This window comes from Sminthopsis crassicaudata, chromosome 1, assembly GCF_048593235.1.
Source record: "Sminthopsis crassicaudata isolate SCR6 chromosome 1, ASM4859323v1, whole genome shotgun sequence".
In the NCBI taxonomy this organism is placed as follows: Eukaryota; Metazoa; Chordata; class Mammalia; order Dasyuromorphia; family Dasyuridae; genus Sminthopsis; species Sminthopsis crassicaudata.
In genome coordinates, this window is record NC_133617.1 from 225,013,787 (window position 1) to 225,040,252 (window position 26,466).

Here is a 26,466-nt window from a genome sequence, read left to right on the forward strand (position 1 = left end):
GGAAATAAAGGCATACTTTTCCATGGACATACTAGTAAATGTCTGAGATTGACTTTGAACTCAGGACTTCCTGACTCCACACCTCACTCTATTCGAAATTTAAATATTTCTCACCAAAAAAAAAAATTGAAGACATATTGATATAACTCATGCTCTGATGTGATCATTATAACCCCCATCCACACTGACATAAAAGGTGACTCCTTTCTCTTCCCTAAGAATTTGGAGGTATGTTTTCTATTGGTTCTATTATTTTCTATTGTATTTCCATTCTCTAACTCATGAACTTCTACTAGAGTGTTCCCTGACATCTAGAATTAATTAGATATTAGAAAAAAAAGATATTGAACTGTTTTTACAAAACGTCCCTCACAAAAATCTGTGATAAATCCCATTACCTACGGTACATACAAAAGAAAGTATGCTCAAGGCTAGAGCACATATAACAAAGGACCCCTGATTCTGGAAATCTTTTTGCCAGAGTTTTCAAGAGATTTCTCTTAGGAAAATTTTCTGCTGGGGTCTTTATGGTGCCTTGAATCCACGTTTTCTCTTCTTGGCTCCTAATGCTGATGTTATCAATGTTGCCAGGATGCCAGTGGAAAAAGGGGAAGTGCAATCTCCTCTGACAAAGGGAGGGAGAGGAGGAAACTAAGACCAAGGCTAAGGACAAGACCCCGGACTCTGATTTACCTCCACTCCCCTTCTCAGGATTGCAACAAAATCCTCAGTGGATTAGCCAGAATGTTCTCTCCTTTGTGCTTTTAGAAATTCAGCTTTTTGGGTTCTAAAGTAGCTCCCTTGAATTATACAAATTTTTTCACTCAAATAGGATTGATGTCATTATGCTCCTAGTGAGATGTGATGGATGTTATGGTCCTCTTCTAGAAAGAAGGACAAACAACAAGAAGAGATACTTAGATTTATTCATACCCAAAGAACAATTAAGTTGTTTTCTTACCTAATACAAGTAGCTAGCTGGGATTTTGCATCTTATCAGTTACTTTAAATAGGCTGGGGTAATTATGTGCCTAGTGGTATCAAGTAAAAACTGTACATCGAGATTGATGCTGCCTACATAGTAATTTAATCCTAAAATGTAATATTATCTATATGTTATTGTATTTTTAACTCTAAGTTATGTAGTTATCATTTCTATTTTAATCTGGTTCTCATGACACTAGGAGTGTTATGGATCTAAGCTGACCTTATTTTGTAATCTTTGCATAGAATTTTTAAAGAAAATATAGCAAGTGGAGAGCATAGGTTAAATAAGTCACATTTTTCTCTTCTGGCTATTTATGTTTTTTGTAACTCTTCTAAATTTAGAGGCATTGAGTTTGAGACTCTTTGGAGTTACTGACTTATTACCTGGAGAAATTGATGGTATTTAATGTTGTTTTGCTTCACCAAGATATTGTATCTTTTTTTTTTTTTTTCTGATTTAGAAGTCACCTGCTGTGAAAGTTACTCATTTTAAAGGATGCATGGGAGAGGCATCTTTGAATGGAAAATCCATTGGTCTTTGGAATTATATTGAAAGGGAAGGCAAATGCAATGGCTGTTTTGGAAGGTAATGTTTTCCCTCTTTAACATGTACAATTTTGTCATTTTAGTATTCAATAACATATGATTGATTGATTGATGTATGTTGGTTTGGGCCTGAAATTTCAATGGTGTATACTTCTTCTAATATGGAATCCTCTCCAAGGTCGTGGATAAACAATTTGTCTCAAACTGATGATCTTTTAGAAATATTTGGGATATTGAATTTAAGTAGTTTTTCTATTGTCTGTGTCTAAATTGTGGCTGTTTACTTAATTAAACTTCTCTTTCTCTTTTCCATCAAAAGAAACCTTATTCCCTTTAACCATACAAGGCATATTTCCTAGAATTTGCCACCATGGTAAAAATGTCTTCAACCATTAAAGAAATGTGATCCATAGAATTTCACCCATTTAATGGATTTCATTTCTATAAAACCTAATGGAACTCAACATGAATGTATGCTCTAGTTCAGAGACATAATAATTAATCAGAAAAAAGTCATTGAATAAACAGTATTGCATTTTGTCTTTTTTATAAACATTATTTACTTTTCAATTCACTATTATGGTTGTATTTGTATTATGTAATTTATAGTTTAGTTTATTTAGTTCAGGCTTTTTATGTGGTCACTCCTTCCCAATTACTGTTTAAAATTGAAATATTGAATATACTTGTAGATAATATAAATTTCTCTTGCTATGAGATTGTGTTTATAGTTAACTCCTCAAAGTATCAGTATTATTTCTTAATTAAATTCAACCAATATTAACTAAGAACCTATCATGCACAGAGGTCTAAACCAGGTCCTGAAGTAGATGCAGAGTTAAACCCTTCTTCATCTCTTAATCACTCACTTATGTTCTAGCTTCATTTTCCTTCCTTGGTCTTGACTCTGTTATTAGCCATTTCAACAAAGCATTATTCTCTACCTTTAATCCTCTGCTGTGCTTATTCTTCATTACTCCTTCCCTTCTAAATTTGCTTGATCCGACGACACTAGAGTATAATGGAAAGACTACCAGATTCAGTCAGAGGACTTTATTTCAAATTCCAGATCTATTATTTAATAGTTGGGCAAGAAACTTATCTTTTCTGAGCCTTTATTTTTTTATTTATAAAATGAGAGGCTTAGACTAGTTGAACTTTAAGGTCTCTTTCAAATCTAAATCCTATATCTTATGAAGCCCGTTTTGCTTTCTTTCACCCTCTACCTTCTTTTCTTCTACTTGGGTCACTGAATATCCTGCTCAAGGAGGGTACAAAATTTTCCAGAGTTTACTCACTCAGCTGCCATCTCTCTCTAACCCTTGATTCCTACCCCATGCCCACAAATCTGCTTATTTTCTTCAACCTCTCTCCATTTTAAAACAAAATCAAATTAAGCAAAACATTGAACCTTCTCACCTTTTGGAATATAATCCACTCCCCTGATTCAAGTTATCACCTTCATGTAGGTTGGAACTGGATATTAAGATTTGGGAATCACCTACATGAAGGTGATAACTTGAATCAGGGGAGTGGATTATATTCCCAAATTGTTTTGTTTTTATTTATGAAGCGATTAGGTTGCTAAAGGGCTGAGAGAGTAAGCCAGACCCAGGTGTTCTTTTCAGAAGAATATTTTCTCCCCAGCTCTTTGCTATTGTGGGGATGGTTGCAAAGGAGGGCTAATTACTATAATTCCACAGAGACATTTAAGAGGTGTCTGAAAGAAAGTAAAGGATTGTTGTATGTGGTATTAGGGTGGATGGATCCAATCCTGCATGCTGTGACTAACAATAAATTTGGAAAGTCAATGAGTGAGATAGTGAGTACACTGAGTATATATTTGGGATATATATATATATATTGTTCTGAAAGAGGCGGGTGTGATGCTCAGCATCAGAGTGTGACATGAGATCAGAGTGAAGTGTGAATATGGAGACTTAAGAACAATGCTGTAGGGGCAGCTAGGTGGCGCAGTGGATAGAGCACCAGCCTTGAATTCAGGATGAACCGAGTTCAAATGTGGTCTCAGACACTTAACGCTTCCTAGCTGTGTGACCCTGGGCAAGTCACTTAACCACAGCCTCGGGGGGGAAAAAAAAAGAACAATGCTGTACGGTACATATGTGGATGTATACAGGAGTCTATGAGGGTCACAGGACTGTGGCTTGGTTGCCATTACTTCCCATTATGAAATATCAGAGACCATATTGAAGAAGAAAAACACTTGAGAATCCTGAGCACTTGAGATCCTTGTACCTTTTGAAAGAGAATGTGTGATCTGAGACAGACTGGGCATCTTAACACTATCATTTGTACCTTTAGCTGCTAGCCTACAAAGAGTCTTCTCTATATATTGTCTTTATTTCCTCACCCATTCAGTCATCAACTCTTTATAATTTGTCCTCACCATTTTATTGAAGTCCCGTTCTCCAAGATCTCTTAACAACTTAACTGTAAAATCCATTTTTTTTCAAACTTATCTTTCTTGAACTACCTGCTGCATATTTTTCTGCATTTTTTCTCCCCTTCAAAAAATCCTTCTTTTCCATTTCTACTCCTACCTTTCTAACCCCCTTCTCAATCTTGTTTGCTGATTCATCATCCTTCCCTTATTCCTTTCAGGCTCTTTCTTCAGTTTTCTTTAGTTCTCCTTCTACTTTCTCACTCTTGGGATTATAACCCACTCCTCTGATTTTAATCATTACTTTCTTACAGATGATTCCTAAATCTTAATATTTATCTCCACCATCCAATGTCATATCATTAGTTATCTATTAATCATTCTGGGTATCCTTCTGGCTACTTACACTCAATATGTTCAAAAGTGAAACTTATTCTTCCTTTAAAGTTTAGTATTATTGTTCATTATACCTTTAATCTCCCAAATTTTTCCCTTAACTTCAGGTACATCTTGGAATCTTTCTTATCCTTCATTTCCCCTATCTAATCTGTTGCTAAGTATTCTTGATTCTGCTCCCATCATATGTTTTATGTTTGTCTAACAGTGTACTGTTAAATATATAACAACCAGCTGGTAGGGGAAGAAGGAAGGAGGAAGACTACCCACAGCACAATTAAATTTAATCAATGTTATTAATTTTTCCTTCAGTACTTTCTTAGGTCTCTTTGATCAACAAGACAATGAATCAAAACCTCATTTGTAGTGTTTGTTGATTTTGGAGGTATCAATACTACATTTAAAATTTAACAATTAACTCTGTAGTCCTTTCAAACTGGCTTTAGCATACTCCTACAGCTCTTTCTCTCTTCATCCAAATTAAATTACTCTATAATTATAGAATCATAAATGTAGACTGTTAGGAACTTCAAAAGTCATATAGTTTAACCCATATTTTTACAGATGAGAAAACAGAGGTTTAGCTATATTAGTGATTTGTCTTTGGTTATATAACAGTTAAGTGTGAGAGTCAAGACTTGAAAGTCTTTGATTATATTCTATTACACTATGCTATCCTCCAAGTCCTCAGTTGCCATCTTCTTCATGAAGCCTTCCTAGCTTCCCTCAAGAGAAAGTGGCCAAGTTCTTCAAGAATATTTGGTCTGCATTTCTTTTTTGCTCTTAATTCATTCCAACTTTTCTCATACTATTTGTGTATGTGTCAGCTCTTCCTTATTAAATAATAAGTTTCTTGATAACAAAGATGGTGCCATTTTTCTACATTTGTCTCCCTGATAGTTTGGGTTCTTAGGGGTTTCATTAGTGCTTTTATAATTGAATTTTGTTGAATTGTCATAATCTTTGCTTTCAATAAACTTAAGAACTTAAGAGTTGAATAGAGGGATACATGAAGAAATTAGAATAATGTCATTTTTAGTGTACATTTGTTTTCAGTTGTGTCTAATTCTTTGTGACTCCATTTGTATGTGTGTTTTTTTTTTTGCAAAGCTAATGGAATGGTTTGCCATTTCCTTCTTCAATATGCAGTACTATGTGATAAGACCACAAAAGAAGTATAAAATTAAGTTCTTGGAAAGGTCCAAAGGGGAAAATTGTACTGATAAGGGCATTTGTTGAAGGCTTCTTGGAGGAGATGGCATTGAACTTTAAAAGATGGGTGGTAATTTTAATCAGGGGGAGAAAGACATGAAGAGCAATGTGAGCAAAAACATGGAGATGGGAAAACAGAATGTGTTTGGGAGAAAGAATAGTTATTTTTGACTGGAGTGTTCAGTGAGGGGAGGAGAATAATGTAAAATGAAATGACTATTTTCTATCCCTCAGACTTCTGCACTTTGCCATCACCGTTGATGCTCTTATTTGGGAAGTCAGGATGACATTAGATTTTGGAGGTTCCAAGTGCCACGGTTGAATTCTAATTAGTAGAAAGTAGGGAGAAAATTTTTGAACAATGGCTAGAGAGTTAATATAATTTTTGAAAAGATGAGTATAATAATCTAAAACCTGCTAATTGATTGTGATAATCAGATAATCTAATGGGGCCAGATTACTTCCTTACGAAAACAAGTAGTACAACCATCTACTTCTAAGATATTTCTAAAATTGGAAAACATTTAGAATGACTTCCTTTACTAGGGTAGTCCATGTTTGTTTGTTTTTTTTTCTGTCTTAATCTTTTGTTTTCTGGGAAGTTGATTGAGATTACCTATCACCTGCAATTGGGAATGGAAATTCCAAAGTTAGGAATCCTATAATCTTTACCAGATCCCAGTATCCCTGGCTTCCTAAGATAGCATAGTGCAGTGGCAAGTAAGTCCAGAGTTTGAGAATCTGGGTTCAAATCTTGTCTCTGGCACTTAGTACCCATGTGACAGTGAATAAGTTACTTAATCTCCCTTGGTCTTGCTTCTTTCTTCTGTAAAGTGCTAGAGTTGTACTAGATCACTTTGAACGTTTTCTTCTATTTTTAAATCTATGATTTTATGTTCTTGTAATTAAACAAACCAGATACACCTTGATAAAGCAAACAAAGCTTTTCATACAATTGAGCTGTTATAAGACTTTTTTGACTATTCATTTCTGTTATTTTAATATTGTGGAAATTTAAAGCCCACTTCGGTTTATACCGTTAAATTCATGGAGTATTTTTCATCTAAATCTGATATTTATAATTGGCTTAGGTTGTTATTGGATAAAAAGTTAGAATCAAGGTATCATTGTTACAAGACAATTGACTTCATGTTACATCAGATCTTTTTTTCCTCCTAGCTCCCAAGTGATTTGGTATTGATTTGGATCAATATGTGGTTTTGATTGGTTTTCTTTTCCTTTTACACTGCAATCTAAATACAATCATGTGTTTTTCATGCCCTGCCATTTATCAATATATTGATCTCTCATTTGGCTTCTATTATTGTTTTGTTGTTTCAAGACTTTTAAGGTCATGGCTAAACATTTCTCTAATTTTCTCCCTTGTCTAAGTAAATGAACATTCAATTCAATTCAGTAGACATTAACAAAGTGCTTATTCGATGCAAGAAATTGGACACACAGAAGCAAAAGTGAAGCTGTTCAAAAGTTTGTTCTACTGAAAGAACATTCTCTGCCTGTTATTTTATTAATACTACAGGTGCTATTAAAGAATGAGATCTCGAATCCAACAGACTTAATTCAATCTAATTTACTTCAGGAGGCATTTATTCTGTGCCTTTTATCTACAAGATTCTATGTGTAATATGTGCACAATAGCAAAACCCCCCCAAAATTAGTCCCTGCCCTCAAGGAACTTACATTCTATTGAGAGAGAACTTGTATATAGACAGATAAATGCAAACTTTTATAAAGAATAATATAATGCAGTGTCAAGAGGTAGAAAGTTCTTATGATAGGGAGATATCTGTTCCAGAATCTGTTCCAGTATCGATAAAGAGAGTAAAATGGAATATTGAGAACAGTATGTTCTGATCTGTCCTCAGATACTTATTGGCCATATGATACTGGCCAAGTCACTTAACTCTATTTGCCTCAGTATTCTTATCTGTAAAATGAACTGGAGTAGAATGAAAATTCATAAAGACTTTCTACTAGCTCATGGAAGAATTACTGTCAGAGACTTTAGTACTCAGTCATCCTGATGAAGTGAAGCTTTACTGAAGTATGATTATCTATTTTTGTGTCTTATCCACCTGCAAGTAACAATGTTAGAACACTATCATCTCACATTTGTATCTCCTTCAGTAAGCACTTAAGAAATGGTTCTGATTTTGAATTATTTAATTTGAATTAATTAAGGTTGAATCATATGTCAGTCTATTTAAGGCCAGGGGTTTAACCTGGGTTCAAAGTGTCCATATACTTGGATAGGAAAAAATACTAATTTATTTTTGTTAACTCAAAAATTTCCTTCCATCATGATTTTTTTTAATCAGAGAAAAGTATTCATAGACTTTAACAGGTTATTAAAGGGGTCTTTAGATTTTAAAAAAAAGTTTAAATCCCTGCTGTAGGTAAGTTTAGCTGTTTTTTAAAAGCTAAAAGATAGCTTTTAACATTTTGAAAACTATAGTTAGTTGGTTCTTGTCCTTCATTCTCAAAGAGAACAAAAATAGCAACACTATATAGGGGGAAAGAAACTGTGCCTAATTGTGACTGAACAGACCAATATGAGCTTGGAATGCTGTACCTTGGATTGGGTACAAATAATCCATGAGTATGTAAAGTAGAAATGTCACTGAATATATAATACTAAGCTTATCAAGGGTAGCAATAGATGGGATAAGACATAACAGAAGTGTACCAACCATGTATTTATTTTGCTGCAAGTTTATGTAGACAAAGATATGTCATCCTCTCATGAGCAAAATTTATAGAAGTTAAATGAATGTAGAAAGATGTTAGCCTTCACTGAGATCATTAGACATATATCTAGGAAATCTTTTTAAGTATCCTTGAGTATCCATTATGAAGTTGAAGAAGAAGAAAGGCTCTGGAAACTAGAAAAGCTCATTCTCTCCTAGACTGAAATAATAGAGGATTAAGGATTAAGGGACCAAACAAGAGTAAAGACATTAACTAATTAGTAGAACCAGAACTTTTTTTTTTCAACAAAATTAAGCCTATTACCAGAGTCCAGGACCTGTCTGCATGTGTAATGATGGAGTAATTCATTCCCAAGGCATTAGCATTGAGGCCTGCACATTGGCAGCCAGCCCGTGTATATTCTCGCTGAAATACATTGAAAGGAGACAGACGAAATAGTCAGCATCAGGACCATCTTAGGGATGAGCTAGGATTCTGGGAATTGGGAGAGGATATTGGTCTTAGGCTGAAATAACAAATTCCAGACAAAGCCTGCAGTAGGATACAAGGAGAAGCGAGAATATAAAGGTTAGTGCTCTAGTTGTGATGTGATTTCCCTGAGCAAATAGAAATTGGTCCCATGACCAGTTCTAGAAGATCTTAGGCACAGACATGTGCACATAGATGTAATTCCTTTGCATAACTATACATATCCCTACATATATATATATATGTATGTATTCCACTAGATTCTCATTTATTCATGATGTTTCCATAAATCTTTAAAAAACAATCATAAACCTAAACAATCTGGCAATATTTCATAGGATTATAGATCTAGAGTTAGAAAGGACCAAACTCCTCATTTGACAGATGAGGAAAGTAAAACATCGAAGTTACTTAGGATCAATCAATCAATAAACATTTATTAAGCACATACTATGTGCTGGGCACTGTGCTAAGTGCTGGGGATATAAAAAAAGGCAAACAGTAGTCCCTGACCTTTGGGAACTTACAATCTAATGAGGGAGACAACATACAAAGAAAAATATGTAGGACGCAAGCTACATGTAGAATAAATAGAAAATACTTTTAAAAGGGAAAGCACTGAAATTAAGACAGGGAACATTTCCTGTTGGAAGTGGGATATTAGTTGGGACTTAAAGGAAACCAGAAAGGTCAGTAATCATAGCAGAGAAGGGAGCACACAGTCTCTGAATTAGGATTCGAATTCAAGCCTTCGACATTATAGATGTTACCTGCTCACCTTTATGCCCTAGTGATTCTGTTTTAAATGTCAGTGTTGTTCAGTGTGAATACTCAAAAATGTAACTTTAAATTAACAAAGTGGTTCCATATGAAATATATGACATGAATACAATCTCGAGTTCAAAGCATTTCAGTAAATAATTTTAAATGTATATTCTAGATAGCTTTTTAAAAATTATGTGAGTACTTGTTTATTTGTTTAACAATTAAAATTTAACATACATTTGTCTTGTCCTGCCTCTTCTGCAACTTCTTTTTATTGAAGAAATCAAATTGGTTGAAATGAACATTTATATTCTCTTATAGGCTAAGAAATAGGGCTGTTTAAGGTACACAGTATATAATAAAGGATGGCAGGTGTGAAGGCAAGAATACTGAAAATCATAAAAAAGCATGGGACTGAGATGTAGGCAAATCTCTGAGATTTAACTGCCAGTTTATAGACAGGTAGTTTTTTTGTGTGTATGTCTGTGTAATTTGCATTGGTGGAGAGAGTTCCCAAATCTTTGAAATCATTTGACATAAGTGACTTTAACACAATGCAATAATTTTCCAACATCTATCACTTATAGATAATTTCTAGTTACTTTAAAAAGCACATTTTTATTCAAACTAGTGCTTTGCTGTTGGATTACTTAAAACCAGCAGAGGGCAATAGATGATAACACAAAAAGGAGAAAAATAGTATAAAGTATAGAAAAAAGGTATTCAATAGTGATCCAATTTTTAGGTACAAAGAATCACACTAGTTATTTATCCATTTGAGAAGTTTTCTTTTAGTTGAACTCTGAATAGATCCACTTCCTTCTCGTTTCCACATTTTCTCAAATCTGAAACAATGTAAGTGAAACAAACATTTGTCTTGCTTTCTCCCATTCTTGCCAAACATCAAAATCCTATTATTTGAATTCATTATCAATTGATGAACATAATAGATATACCAAAATCTGTGTGGAAAAAATAGAAGCACAATTAATGTCTTTTTTTAAATGAGAAAAAAACAAGTCAAAACAACAAACCCACATTGTATTTTATCTATTATATCCATTCTTTTATTTTATAGTTCACAGAATGAAGATTCCTCATTTTATTTTGATGGTAGTGGATATTCAGTTGTGGAAAAAACACTTCGGTCTACTGTTACTCAAATAATAATGCTTTTCAGTACCTTTTCACCCAATGGTCTTCTCCTCTACCTTGCTTCTAATGGCACAGTAAGAACTCTTTGTATATTAATTTGTGTGTTTTTAGATTGTTATATAAATGCATGGGTTTTTAATGACTCTATTTTTTATGCATTTCGTATCCATTTATTGCATTTTGTTGTTGTTGTTGTTAGCCATTCAGGAGTTAAATAAATTGCCTAGAGTCAATACAGCTAATAAGTGTCTGAGGTCATACTTAACCTTAAGTTCCCATAACCCCAGAGCAGGTATTCTATCCATCGCACTATCTGCCCTGTGTAAATTTTTTTTTAATGAATGTTTTTGCCTTTTGTGAATTCCTTGCCATTGGAACTTAAAATTCCATTTTCTTCTTTAACCCACTCACCTCATCAAAAGAGTTTGCAAGCTCAATACAAGTAAATAGTATAACATGGAAACCAAAAAACCAATATACAGCTGCATTAATAGAATCTACAAATATAAAGGCACCATATGGTTCAGGCCTAAGCAACACATTTTAAGAAGAATATTTTAAAACTGGAAGATGTCCCCTTGGAGTTGAGGGTGAAGCAAGACAAATAGCAAGATAAGGGAACTTGAATCTATACCATGAAAGCATTGATTTATCAGAAGTGGGAATTTTTTAAGGAAAATGGTAGGAATTCAAGTCTTTAAAATACTTGACATACTAGAGAAGGATTATATTTATTTTGTTTTGCTCTAGAGAGCAAAAGTAGGAGACTGAGTATAATATGTAAGAACGGATGTCAGCCAGGGAAAAGAAAAAACGTAATTAAAGCTATCTAAAGGGGAATAGATTTTTTTTTTCTTGGAAAATAATGAGTTCCTCATAATTGAAAGTTTTCAGGAAGATTCTGCATGACCAATTTTGGGGTACATTTTCAATTAAAATTTTACTTCTGAAGGCTTTAGCAAGTCTGAGATTTTATGATTTTTATGGAAATTTTCTGTACTGAAAATACATCTCTCAAGTCTCAAGTAAAGACTAACTTTACAGTTGGCTATGAGAGTATTCTGTAGAATCCATTAAGAGGATGCCAACAGTGAAATCCTTCCATAAGGTCATAACTTTCAATAAACTTGAGTTTTGTTCCTGTTGAATTTTTATAAGATTCTAGATGAGCACTCTCTTGTGACTATTGTCAAGCCATCAAGTAACAGGGTGTGTGGTTATTTGATTATGTCTAATTTTCTCAGATTTTTCCTTTGAATGTCTGCTACTGTAAAAGAAAAATCTCATTGTAAAAATGTACCAGTAGATGATTGTCTTTGTTTCTATTTTTCTTCAACAGAGAGATTTCCTCTCTATTGAGCTGGTTGATGGCAAAGTTAAACTAACCGTTGACCTGGGTTCAGGACCTCTTGCTCTTATTACAGACAGACGTTATAATAATGGAACCTGGTACAAGATTGCATTCCAACGTAACAAAAAGCAAGGTAAGAAATATTATGAACAGAGTGGAATGAATGTAGTTATAACAGACGACTATGCTTCCTGGAAAATAATTCTTTGTTTTGAATGTTTCTGAACAGTATGGTAATGAAATAACAGGGACATTAAAATGGTGCTTTAAAAGGGGAACAGCTATGTTTTGTTAATTGAAAATAGTATATTTTCCAGCTTTAAGAGTTGAAAGGAAATCAGCAATCAACTGCATAGTATTTTTTTATTTACTAAATATATAAGGAAACAGCATGGGACAGTGAGAAAAGTGCTGTTTTTGGCTAAAGAACTTGAGTTCAAATTCTGAATCTGCTACTTATGTGTGTTTCCTTGGGAAAAATCTCTTAATCTTTCTGGATCTCATCCAAAATATGAGGATAAGAGGACTTCTAAATTTTCTTCTTCTTCTAAAGTTTAAATTTGTGATCCTATTCTCTGTGATCCTAAATTTTTTGAATGAACATTAAGTATATACATTATATTTAACTTTCTTTTAGAAAAATACAGAGATACATTCAAATATACTAAATTTTGTGCTGTAATGTCAGTTAGGTTTATTAACTTATAATCTTATCAAAGTTCATGTCAAAGAATTTTTAAAAGATTTTATACTTTTGAGACTTGATAGTACTTGATAGTACTCTTCTTAGACTAGGAATAAAGACATAATTTAAAAAATAACAATTGATTGTTTTAGCTGTCCATCTCTGTGTGCCTTTTTAGGACTTCTAGCAGTTTTTGATGCATATAATACCACTTCTAAAGAAACAAAGCAAGGTGAATCTCCTGGAGGGTCATCTGATCTAAATCGTTTGAATAAGGATCCAATTTATGTTGGTGGATTGCCCAGAACAAGAGTTGTAAGGTATCATGTTAGAAAAGAGAATTTGTTTTCTGCTATTGATTACCTGATTTTATCCAGCAAACCAGTTTGTTAGTGGAGAAATTGGTGGCTAAAATACAATTGATCATAATTAGAATTCATATTTTTGTAAGTAGAACCATAATTCCTAGTCTCTCCATATTCATCATCCTATTATTAACTCTGACTCTTCCCTTTCTATCATTTTCCAAACACAATTAGCTGCCAAATCCAGTTATACATTCCCAGTATCTTTCACATCGGTCCCTTTTTTCCCTCTTCCCCTTCCAACCCTAGTCATCCAGTAATAAAGGCTTGATTTTTATTAAATCCTTCATGAATCTTTCACATCCACTGTTTTTCCAATATAGTGTACATTCTATTATTATCTTTTCTTCTGTAGATAAAGATCTGGTCATGTTAGTTCTCTACTCTCAATCCTTCAGTAACCTCAAGTAAAGATTTACTATGTAAGGAGGTTTAAGTCAAAATGGACTGATTTCTGTATCCTGAACCTGCACTAAGCTTCCTCATTTTGGGGATTTTTCTTTTTTCTTTTCCTTATGCATGAAATACTGTAGCATCTCTTTATCTGACCAACTCAAGTGCCACTTTGTCATGAAGCATTATGTTAGTCTGTGGGAATGCCATTGATTTTACATCTCATGATGTAGATCTTGTAAATGAAATATAACTTTTGACTTAAAGGACTAGAACATGATCATCGGGCAATAAAAGTATTCTATTAAGGCATAAGGTATTTACATATATATATACACACACACACACAGTAGTTAGTTGTTATATATACATATATGTATATACACTCACACAGTGATTAAGTTTCTAGCATATGAAGGGGTTTATAGTATAATATAATAAAGATAAAATATATAATAAAGATAAAATATTTAATCTAATAATTATTTTTAAGAGCTTCCCTGGTTTCTTTCAATTCCCAGTTAAAATCTCACTCAGCATAAGACTTTCCTGATCTCCCATTTCCACTATTGATTATTTTTAGTGTTTTCTGTAAATATCTTATTTGTATAAAGTTTATATGTCATCTTCCCCATTAGATTGCAAACTCCTCAAGGACAAGGATTTGTCTTGTATCTTTTCTTTCATCCTCAGTGCTTAGTGCAATGCCTGGCACATAGGTTTTTAATAAATAATTAACTTACTAACTTTGGAAAAACAATTACAAACCCAGAAATGAATTTAAAAAGACTTATCAACAGTGGATGAAGTGCCTTCCAAAAATATCTGGAAATGAACTTTGTTTTATATTTACAATTAAAATTAAATTAAAATTTAGTAAGTCTATCTGCTTTCCCATGTAAAGCAATGGAAGCAAGAAGTAACAATTAAAAAAAGAAAAGAATTTACAAAATTGCAACTTTCAATGTAGCCAAGATAAATGGCCCTCAAGAATATCATTGTCTCCTATCACTTAATTGTCATTTGCCAAGAAAAGGATAAATAATTTTTGGTATATTCTATTTTGTTCATTAAAACAAAGTAATATGTAGCATATTGCAAATATATTTTTTTCATAAAAAGCATCTAGAATACTGGATTTTGAGTGAAAAGACCAGAGTTCAGGCCCCTCTTCTCTTATATTATCTGTGTCAACTTGAACATTTATATATGTATAAGTATGCATGTGTATATACACATATACATGCATATAGATACACATTATAGATATATAGAGAGAGAGACAGAGACAGAGGTATTGTTATTCTTAATCTAAAGGCCAAGGTCCGGAATAAACAATATAGGCAGTGTTCACTGGTTTTTTCTACCACATGAATATCCAGAGAAAATAAAATTAATTGTAATCTAATTAAATTCCATTAAGCACGATTCTGTTACATACCTCCTGTGCCTACCACTGTGCTATGTGCTAGGGATGGAAAAACAAAACAGCTCTTACCCTCAGAGAGCTTTTATTCTGCCATGTTTGGGTCTTTGGGAATACATGGAAATCTGTGACACTCAAAATTATTGTAATGACATTTCCATAAGACAGATTTTGGTTTTTACATTAAGAATCATATTTTATTATAGATGATAAAATAGTTGGGGTTATTAGAGCTTTGTAGAGATCAAAAAATCATTTGGTATCTATCTAACTAACTACATTGCGTCTTAATTTTTTTAGTTCCTGGAGAAAATATTTTTGCTTATTTAAGGGTGTAATAAATTGAAATAAATCTTACCTATGTGTTCATTCCTAGATAAGTTGTTTTTATTACACTGGGAAGTAGCTCTTCTATATTAAATCTATTTTTATTTTTCCTTTCAAAAAAAATTTGAAATTAAACCAAATAACTCCCTTCTTGTTTGTTTTCTTCTTTTCTCTCCAGGAAAGGACTTACTAGCAGATCATATGTAGGCTGTATTAAAAGCCTGGAAATATCCAGATCTACATTTGACTTACTCAGAAATTCCTATGGAGTGAGAAAAGGGTGTTTACTAGAGGTATGAAACATTTTATTAAGATTATATTCTTATAATTTAATTATTGATTTATTCAGGGGAGGAATGTACTGAATCTATGCTGGGACAAGATAGAAACCTGTTTTGGAATCAGAAGACCTGATTTTGTTTGGGAGGTTTTCTTTTTTCTTACATTTGGGACAAAGAGGTAATTTTTTATGACAGTAAAAAACTCGACTTTTCCATATTCATTGTAGGTGATCACCCCCCAGGATATTCAGCCTGAATTCTTGTGACCCTTTTCTTTTAAAAATATCTTGCTTTTTTTATTATGAATTTTAATAAATATCTAAAAATAAGAACATTTCAATATACCTAGAAAAATGGAATTATATATGAAATTGAATTTCTCTTGTTTTTTTTTACTCCTAAATAATTTAAATAGTTCTAATACTGTTTGTTATTTCTCCTGCTGAATTCATTCTTCTCTTTTTTATTTTTTAATGATTTATTGACACTAAATTTTTTTCTTCTTTTTCTAGTACCACTGTCACAACTCTACCACTTCCATTTCTCCCTCCCTTTACTCCCATCCCCTAAAAAAGAAAGAAAATCTTTCTTTTTATCAAATAAATATAGCCATTTAAAATAAATTCATATACTGGCTATGTCTTTTTGACTTATAAAAATTCCAGTTTGAGATCTCAATGTAGACTACCCAGCCCTCTCATCCAAGAGAGGTATGACTATGGACAAATCATTTAATTTCTCATGACTTTGGGGTGTTTCATTATCATTATTATTAATTGTCATTATAACTAGAATTTATATACTACCCATTATTTTGAGGGCACTATATTAAGTGCTTTACAAACATCCTGAAAAGTAATATTATTATCCTCATTTTACAGATGAGCAAACTGAGGTAAACAATGATTAAGTGTCTTGTCTATGGTCTGAAAGTTAATAAGTGTCAGAGGCTAGTTTTGAAATCAGATTTTACTGATTCCAGACCCCAGTGGTACTTTATATACTTTACTACTCAGTGTTTATAAACTTCTGAAGCACTTTAAAGAAGTGTATATATATATATATATATATATATATATAAACTATAAATAATAAATTGTTCTCTTTTATAAAACAGCCTATTCGAAGTATTAGCATCTTTAACGATGGGTACATTGAATTACCACCAAAGCCACTGTCAATGGAGTCTGAGTTAATGGCAACATTTGCCACTAAGAACAGTAGCGGTATTATTCTGGCTGGTCTTAGCAAAGGAAAGGATAAGAGAAGTCGCCGCCAGGCCCATGTGGTAAGTTATCTTAAATACTATCAAGCTGGATTCAATTCAATTCTGCTTAAGAAGCATCTCTTAAGTGTTTGCTAAGTGGAAGGTACAAAGGACAAAATAAAGGTGTCTTTTATCTCAAAAGACTATATTAAGGGTCAGGAAAAAGTACAATATGCATACAAATATTTATATATTTGTAATTTTGATCAGGGTAGAGCAACTCAGAAGATCAAGAAAACTAGCACCTGGGCTGAACCTTAACAGTTGTTAAAAATAATTGTAAGAAGGGAAGATATTTCAGACATGAGTGCAGAGGCAAGAGAGAGAATATTCTGTAAAGGGAACAATAAGCAGGTCGGGTCATCTGAGAAGTGGGATGCATGAAAAGGATCAAGTAATGTGCCATGATTCTAAAAAAGTAGACTAGAATCATTCAGACCATTCCACACCTTTTGTGTGAAGGTGGTCTGAGCCCTTTTCAGGGCTGCTCATCTGTTTTTGGTATTTTCCTGGCACTCAACTCTCATTGGTGACTCCAAGAAGTGTAACCTGCTCAGTGATCCCTGTCTGAGGTAACTCAGAACTCCAAGAAGCTGTAACCTGCTCAGTGATCCCTGTCTGAGGTAACTCAGAACTCCAAGAAGCTGTAACCTGCTCAGTGATCCCTGTCTGAGGTAACCTCAGCAGACAGGCTCACCCAGGTTAATGGTACCTGACAGGCTCAAACTCATTGATGAGTTGAGGTTGGAAGAAGGGTATCTACCCTAAGTATATGAAAACTTCCACCAGTGGAATGGATAGAGGAGAACAATTTGTTCCACAGCCTTTTAGGTGGAATACTTAGCACTTGATCAGACATCCAAAATGCCAAGATCATCTACTGCATCTTGGGTCATCACTAATCACCTTGACTTTTCTCTTGCCAGTGAACTCTAAGGATTCTGGAAGAGAATAAGGTTAATGACTTTGAGTAACTTTCCCTCACTTAAATCCAAATATCACTCTGTGATGTCACTGGTCTTCTTTGGAAATTAAATACAAACAACAGATTTTATACAAGAAGTAACAGGTAACCATTGAAGCTTTTTCAGAAGGACAGTGACATGGTCATACCTCTGCTTTACAAAGAATAAATAATTGTGACATATATGGATGAAAAAGGGGAACAAGAAACAGGAAGACCAATTAAGAAACTATTACTGTAGTATGGATGAAAGGTTATGGCTGTCTGAATTAGCATGGTAGCCATGTGTGAATGCAAGGGATATGTAGAGTCATTGGTAATTAGATGTGAAGGTTAAAGGATAATGAAGAACTGAAAGTGGGTAACTGAAAAGATTCCCTTAAAAGAAACAGAGAATATTAAAGACCGTTGGAAAAACTAAGAGGTTCCAGATTACTTTAAAATATAAAAAAATGTAATGTATTAGTCCTTGTTGTTTCTGCCATAATTTGCATTAATTCAAAAATAAGCTTTTGCATATAGCAGTTATTTCTTTATGTTGCATGAAACATCTTAACTTAAATAACTGAAAATTTAAAAAAGTAAAAAATGTTTGTATCATTGACCACTTTTTTTCCCCACACTACTTTCTTCCTTTATTTTATGGCTCTTAATATTCATTTGTACTGTTAAAATGTCAAGCATTGAAGTTCAATAGGTTTTATTAGAGGTTTTTGAATATGAATATCCATTGTTCATGTCTGTCACACTGGGCCTGAAAGACTCAGGAAAAAAAGTGTATATTCGATACATAAAAAAATTAGTAAAAATAGCAAGGAGAAATTTAAGGTAAGTTAAACTTTTGAGTTAAATTTTACAAAATCAAACTTTTGTGGAGTTGTAGTAAAATCACTAATGTGCATTAATGTTTTAGAAAGAAGAAAATAAACTAATAAGTAAATTATATTAGACTGATGGACAGGAAAGTGTCTTTTTTTATTATAGCTTTTTATTTACAAGTTATATGCATGGGTAATTTTTCAGCATTGACAATTGCAGAACCTTTTGTTCCAACTTTTCTCCTCCTTCCCCCCATTTGCTCCCCCAGATGGCAGGTAGACCAATATATGTTATATATGTTAAAGTATAAATTAAAGTATAAATGTATACATGTCCAAATAGTTATTTTGCTGTACAAAAAGAATTGGACTTTGAAATAGTGTACAATTAGCCTGTGAAGGAAATCAAAAATGCAGGCAGACAAAAATAGAGGAATTGGGAATTCTATGTAGTGGTTCATAGTCATCTCCCAGAGTTCTTTTGCTGAGTGTAGCTGGTTCAGTTCATTACTGCTCTATTGGAACTGATTTGGTTCATCTCATTATTGAAGAGATCAATTCCATCAAAATAAATCGTCGTATAGTATCGTTGTTGAAGTGTATAATGATCTCTTGGTTCTGCTCATTTCACTCAGCCTCAGTTCGTGTAAGTCTCTCCAAGCCTTTCTCTCAAATCATCCTGCTGGTCATTTCTTATAGAACAATAATATTCCATAATATTCATATACCACATTTCAGCTATTCTCCAATTGATGGGCATCCACTCAGTTTCCAGTTTCTTGCCACTACAAAGAGGGCTGCCACAAACATTTTTGCACATGTGGGTCCCTTTCCCTTCTTTAAGATCTCTTTGGGATATAAGCTCAGTAGTAACACTGTTGGACCAAAGGGTATGCACAATTTGATAACTTTTGGAGCATAGTTCCAAATTGCTCTCCAGAATGGCTGGATGTATTCATAGTTCCACCAACAATGTATCAGTGTCCCTGGTTTCCCACATCCCCTCCAACATTCTGCATTACCTTTCCCTGTCATTTTAGCCAATCTGACAGGTGTGTAGTGGTATCTCATAATTGTCTTAATTTGCATAGGAAAGTATCTTCTTAACAGAATTACTGATTGGTCCTCAAGTACACTAAGAAAATCAGACCCATTGATTAGAGCAAAAATTAAGATAATTACTATGATTATCCTTAGAGAAACAATTGCCTTATAAGCAAGTAGGAAGAAGCCACATCCACAATGGAATGGCTACAGGGGAAACATTATAGCCTAGGAGAAAGCTATAGTATGTGAATGGGACTTGTCCACCCCAGCTAAGAGCTTAGTCTAGTAAAGACCATCAACTTGGCCCCCCAAAAGTTAATAGAAACACAATCAAAAGGCTGTTGAACTGATCAAAAACTGTAATTGTCTGATCCATGCTCATTCATGCCTTAGATCCTAATGGAAATTACTGTCTCCTGGTCTTCCTTTGCAGGTGTATGTTTCCGTTTGCCCCTAGAATAGATGTGTTAATGTGTTCTTTTCTGAGCGTGAAGAACTTTGTTGACCCTTTCTAGAAATCTGTTTCAGTGAGCCAGAATAAGGAGGAAGGGAATGATACCTTGGCACATATGCCAAGCACTTTGCCAAAAACTTTTTACAAATATTATCTCATTGATAATAATTTGATTGTAGTCTGCCTTTCTAGAGTTATTTCTCTGCCTATATGTTACAGATGTGTTCCTAAAATTCCCTAGTTTCACTTTATAGAAACTGTCTGAAAGGTGACATTAAGTTTCACTAACCTATCAGCTTTACTCTTTTTTTTTTTTTCTTCCTGAGGCTGGGGTTAAGTGACTTGCCCAGGGTCACACAGCTAGGAAGTGTTAAGTGTCTGAGACCAGATTTGAACTCGGGTCCTCCTGAATTCAAGGCTGGTGCTCTATCCACTGCTCCACCTAGCTGCCCCATCATCTTTACTCTTATGATTTTTTTCCTAGTTGCTTATACTATGTCATTTTAGATCACAAAAAATCAGAAAACAGGAAAAATTAGAATTTGAATATATATTAAAAGTCTGAGCATTGTAGCTACAGGAGGTAATATAATTTTAAATAATTTCACAGGTTCTGAAATAAGACTATTTTTTAAACAAAATTTTACCATTGCATAAATATGAATCCTATCCATTTCCATTACAAATACTTTTTTTCTTTAATTAATGAAAATACCAAGCATTTTCCTTAATCATTTGACTACTTGTAGAAATATCTTTATACTATTTTTTAAAATTGCCTTCTTAAAGCTCAATTCATTTTAAAATTTGGATTTTTATCCTAAAGATTAGCATATCCTATTTTCTTTATCAAAAGAAACATGTAAAACATTTTATATACCTTTGTTATAAGAATACTGACTTATTTTCTTGGGGAAAAAGTTTGAAAAATAAGGAATTAAATAACAAAAGTGAACATTAAGGATTAAAATGAGAAAATCAATGTTCTGTGGAAAACCTCTTTTAATGTGAAATCTTCACAGCCCTTCTTCTCCATCGCACTGATTGATGGTCATCTTGAAGTTCATATTAATCCTGGAGATGGAATGAGCACTCGAAAAGCTACCCTCCATTCAACCACAGGAACATACAGTGATGGACAGGAACATTCCATTGTCTTGATTAGGAATAAAAGGTACTTAAAAAAAAAAAAAATATATATATATATATATATATATATATATATATATATATATATATATATATATATATGGAAAACACACATACACAGACATATTTATGTAATAACCATATCTTCTTTAGATATGACAATTATAATGATTCTTGCATTGAAATAATTTTATAATTGTTTTCATAGATGAAAGTATCCAGACAATTTACTATCTCATGATATGTTGAAGTTTCATATTCTAGAACTGCTTTACAAGTGTGACTATATTATAATAAGCTTCTTTTGGTATTGTAATAGTCAACTGAAATTTCAATAAATCCCTTCTGAGTGAAACCTATTTTTTGTATATAGTACAATGGAGAGTTGTAAAAAAGTACTAAGAAGTCTAGAACAATTAATTTTCCTAATCTAGTCCCTATATACATTTATATGTATTTATCTGTTTACAGGATAAAAAGCAAGAAAATATAAAATTCTTTGTTTTTAATACTTAAACATTTCACTCATACCAGAAATATTTTAATTGACAAAGTTCAGTTGTGTAAACTCCTCATATGATCCTCTAAAATAAATCATATTATCATTTTATTAATACATTGGTAGTGATTTAATTTTGTTTTAAATTTGTTTTTTAATAACCTGATGGGATGGGTCAATCCTTTGTTATTACTTTGTTGATTTACAAACAAAACTCCCAAAATTTTGCTTTTTTCTTTGAATTTTCAGAGTCATCACAGTACAAGTAGATGAAGCTAATCATACAGAAATAAGATTTGGGCCACTAGCAGAAAACAAAATCATAAATATATCTAACCTGTACATAGGAGGAATCCCAGAAGGTGAAGGCACTTCTGTTTTCAGAATGAGAAAATCTTTTCATGGCTGTATAAAAAACTTGATCTTCAATATGGAGTAAGTCTAATATAATCAAAGCCTTCAAAAGAATAACTTGTCCTTATAACATTCTACTCTAACATGAACATTAATCATTTGTGACCCGTTTCTATTGCATAGATATCTGAAAATTTAGGTTTTATGGAATCATTTTAGAGAAGCCCAATTTTAATATCTGAATATGATCTTGGTCTTTTACATACTTAAGTCACAAATAGACTTTAGTATGATATTATGAAAGATTATTCTAGTTTGTTTGTCTTTCCTCAATTTTGAACCTCTGCAAAGTTGACTTCAGATTATGACACCCGGATCATACTTAGAAGTGAATGAAATGGTGGTTTGTTTGATTTTTACTGATCCCTTATGATTATAGGAGGGCCTACGAAAGTTAAATTATAGTTTTGATAAACGTTGAGAAAAATCTAATTGTTGAAAATTTGGTCAACAGGCTTTTTGTTCTATTGAGTTCATCACCAAAATCTGCAGAAAAAAAAAGCTGCAGAAATGGGCTATCATTTTAAAATTAATGGTAGCCTCCAAGAATGTGCTTTGTGCACCTAAAAATAGTAAAAATGTGTTATTGTTAACCTTTTACTAAACCTAGGGTTAATAAGGTTGAAGGTTTGTGTTTTGGCTCATGTTATACCTGTCTTATATAACTTGACTAGTTTTTCCTTAAAGGTCACCAAAACTATTCCTGAAATTTAATTGCCCTGAAAGACAAACTCAGGACATTGTAATTTCCTAGAGGCGTGAGTACAAAAGCATGGAAAAATGTGCTCATCTAAGTCAATGCTGCATCCTTGTTTCAAATCCTTTCCAAGTTATAGCTTTATAATCCTCCTTTTTCAAAAAGTATTAGTCTATAAATATTTCATTCTAGTTCTCAATGTGAAATATCAGAATGGCCTGAATCAGACCTGGCTTAAATTACATGAATCTATATAATAATGTTATAATACATCCCAATTACATTGTAAAAAGATCAAACTAATCAGAGTAATCATACTGGTTATGTTATTATTATAGTTTTTATTTTTAAAAAAATTTGTGAAATAATCCAATATTACAAATTATTCTTTCTATATATTTTTGTGGTATCTTAATTTAATTTTTGGAATCCTTTCTGTTGCCTAGGCTTTTGGATTTCACCAGTGCACTTAGCTACGAGCAAGTGGACATGGATAGCTGCCTGCTTTCAGAAAAACCTCGACCAGTTATCCATGGAGAGGATGTTGAGCTTCAGCCAGAGGCTCATCCCTTATCAAGTCCTGTAAGCACAGTTCTATATAATCAGTCCTGATTGTTACAACCATAAGCCAGAATTGTTCTGACAAATTAACAAATATTGGTACAAGAGCACACTGTGATTTTTTTAACATAAAAATTAAATGTCATAACACAATACAGGAGAATAGTCTTTTAAAAAAAAGTATTAGATTCATGTAACCTAATTCATTTTTGTAGTTAATATTTCTCCTTGCAGACAGCTATGTTCCTCAGTGGACAGACTGCTTAATCTGGAATCAGGAAGGTCTGAGTTCAAATCAGGTCTCAGACACTCACTAGCTGTGTGACCTAGGCAAGTCAATCTCTGTTAACATGAAGAAAGAAATGGGAAATCACTCCAGTATCTTTGCCAAGAAAACCTCATAGACAATATTGATGTGGTGTGAAGGTCACAAAGAGTCAGACATAATAGAACAACAAGAAAATTTCTCTTTGGTAACACTTTTTTTTCTGGATAAAAATGGACACTAGATTATGCTAGTAATGCAACACTCAGCTAAAAAGTTGTGTTAATATGCTTGAAGCCTTCTCATTCAAACTTATTTTCTTTGGGACCCTGATTGATATCTCTTTTATCCAGAACTAGAAACAATAATTATATAGCTTCATTTAACGTATATAGTTAGTGTAGGGACACTTATAATGCAGTGAGTTTGTAAGGACACTAGATTTGGAGTACAAATACTTACAGTAGACCACCAGCTCTTTGATTTAATAACTGTGTCACCTTAGGCCAGTCATTTAATCTATGAAACCTATTCAGTTTCTTTATCTGTAAAATGCAGAGGTTGAAATAAATTAGAAACTTTAAATTCTCTTCTTACTTTAAATCTATGATCCTATAAATCTTTTTTAAATTAATTAATTAATTGATTGATTTTTATTGTTAATTTTTATAATTATAACATTTTCAGTACAGTGACAGTACATATTCATAGGTAATTTTTTTAACAACATTATCCATTGTACTCCCTTCTGTTCCAAAATTTTCCCCTCCTTCCCTCCACCCCCTCCCTAGATGGCAGGCATTCCCATACATATTAAATATTTTATAGTATATCCTAGGTACAATATATATGTGCAGAACCGAATTTTGTTGTTGTTGTTGTTGCAAAGGAAGAATTGTATTTGGAAGGTAAAACTAATCTGGGAAGAAAAACAAAACAAAACATAACAGTGCTCACAGTTTATACTCATTTCTCAGTGCTCCTTTTCTGGATATAGCTGATTCTGTCCATCATTGATCCTATAAATCTTCAGGACTCTATTGACACATTCTCTCTAATGGGAAGAGTTTATAAAATTCTTCCACTCCTTTTAGTTTCAGTAATACTTGTGAGTACTTTCAACCATGTTCCCTACTTGATTTTCTTCCTCTCTTATCGGCTACAACCATTTCTCAAACCATACATCTGCAATAAAAGCTCTGAAACTTTGTTGTCATTGTTTTTACAATCACATTTTCCCAAATTGACAATAGTTGTGTTAACCTGCATCTCTTGAATGCTGCATGTATTTGGAGAATGTACCAATTCACCCTATGACCTAGCATACTTTTCACATAAGATACTCTAGGAGTCAATAGAGACTCATGAGGAGAATATGGAGAAAGGGATAAAAATTTATCTCTTATATATTCTTTTACATGTCCCTTATATTCCTTTTATAAAGGGAAATTTCCTTTTTTTGATGTAAGAAGGAACTGTCCATCAAGCTTGAATGTGCCTTTTTTCTAGCCCAAATATATTTAAATTCTGATTAATTTCATAATGAATAAAGAAACTGTATTAATAGATATTTTATTTATGCACTAGAGCAGAGGTTGGCAAGTTATACAGCCTGAGGGCCAAATCTGTGCTGCTTGTTTCTTGTACAATCCTTGAATGATGATAGTTTTTCCAATTTTAAATAGGATAAATCTTTAAATGTACAAACCATTCTTAACTCACACAGCCCTATATGGCTAATCCCTGAAGTGCAAGGGAATGGTGGACTGAATGCACATGTTGTAAATGTATGGAACTTTGAAGTATTTGTTATTGTTTTTGTTTTTCATTTCAGGAGCAGTGTGCAATGGATAGAGAGGTGGACTATGTCCCCAGTGCCCATCAGTTTGGCCTGGCTGTAGGCAGTCACCTGATTTTGCCTTTCAACCAATCTGCTATCAGAAAGAAGTATGTATGTTTTAATTCTGTTATATATAGCCCATCACTTTTGGTTTAACCAATAAGTGCTTTGAGGATGTAGCATTCCGGTCATTTCCAAAGAAGTGCCTGACATTCATCTTTATTATTGTGTCTAGAGGCAGTTAGGTGGTACAATGAATAAAATACTGGGACTAGAGACTGGAAAAACCAAATTCAACTACAGCTTCAGAAATTTAGTTGTTCAAGGGCAAGTCATTTAACCTCTGTCTAAATGGAAATCGCAACAAATATCTATTTCAATGCCCAGCAACTGGGGAATGGCTGAATAAGTTATGCTATATGAAAATAATGGAATATTATTGTTCTATAAAATATGATGAACAGACTGATTTTAAAAAGATCTGGAAAGATTTATATGAACTGATGCTGACAGAAACAAGTAGAACCAGGAACAGCAAGTTTATGCTATGATCAACTAATACAGGCTTGGTTCTTCTCAATGATGATGTGAGCTAAGGTCATCTCAATAAACTTTGGATGTAACACACCAGACACATCGTGAGTGAGAACTATAGAGACTGAATGTTAATCAACACATGCTATTTTCACTTTCCCCCCCCCTTTTTTTTGTCTCATGGTTTTTCCATTTTGTTTTGTTTTTTTCTCCCAACATGATTTATATGAAAGTATGTAAAAAATGAATGTACATGTATAACCAAAAGAAAAAGTTGTTTTACATGTAACTGAGGGAAAATTTTAAAAATTAAAAATTAAAATACTTTCAGGGTTATTATAAGGATCAAATGAGATAATATTTGTATTGTGTTTGGCACATAGCAAACACTTAATAAATGCTTATTTCTTTCATTTCTTCCTTGTTGGGCATTTTAATGAAATGAGTTAATAGCAAATATTGGACT

At 33.0% G+C, this 26,466-nt stretch overlaps 1 protein-coding gene across 3 annotated transcripts in view; it reads left to right on the forward strand.

Moving 5' to 3' along the window:
- LAMA1 (laminin subunit alpha 1) overlaps positions 1-26,466 on the forward strand; it is a 188,870-nt gene that overhangs the window by 142,466 nt on the left and 19,938 nt on the right. For all 3 annotated transcript variants that reach the window (XM_074275272.1, XM_074275281.1, XM_074275290.1), the window contains 10 exons: positions 1,449-1,573; positions 10,587-10,737; positions 12,003-12,147; positions 12,878-13,019; positions 15,389-15,503; positions 16,609-16,779; positions 21,064-21,215; positions 21,939-22,124; positions 23,247-23,382; positions 25,461-25,573. In XM_074275272.1, the coding sequence (XP_074131373.1) occupies positions 1,449-1,573; positions 10,587-10,737; positions 12,003-12,147; positions 12,878-13,019; positions 15,389-15,503; positions 16,609-16,779; positions 21,064-21,215; positions 21,939-22,124; positions 23,247-23,382; positions 25,461-25,573 (1,436 nt within the window). The remainder of the gene's footprint in view (positions 1-1,448; positions 1,574-10,586; positions 10,738-12,002; positions 12,148-12,877; positions 13,020-15,388; positions 15,504-16,608; positions 16,780-21,063; positions 21,216-21,938; positions 22,125-23,246; positions 23,383-25,460; positions 25,574-26,466) is intronic.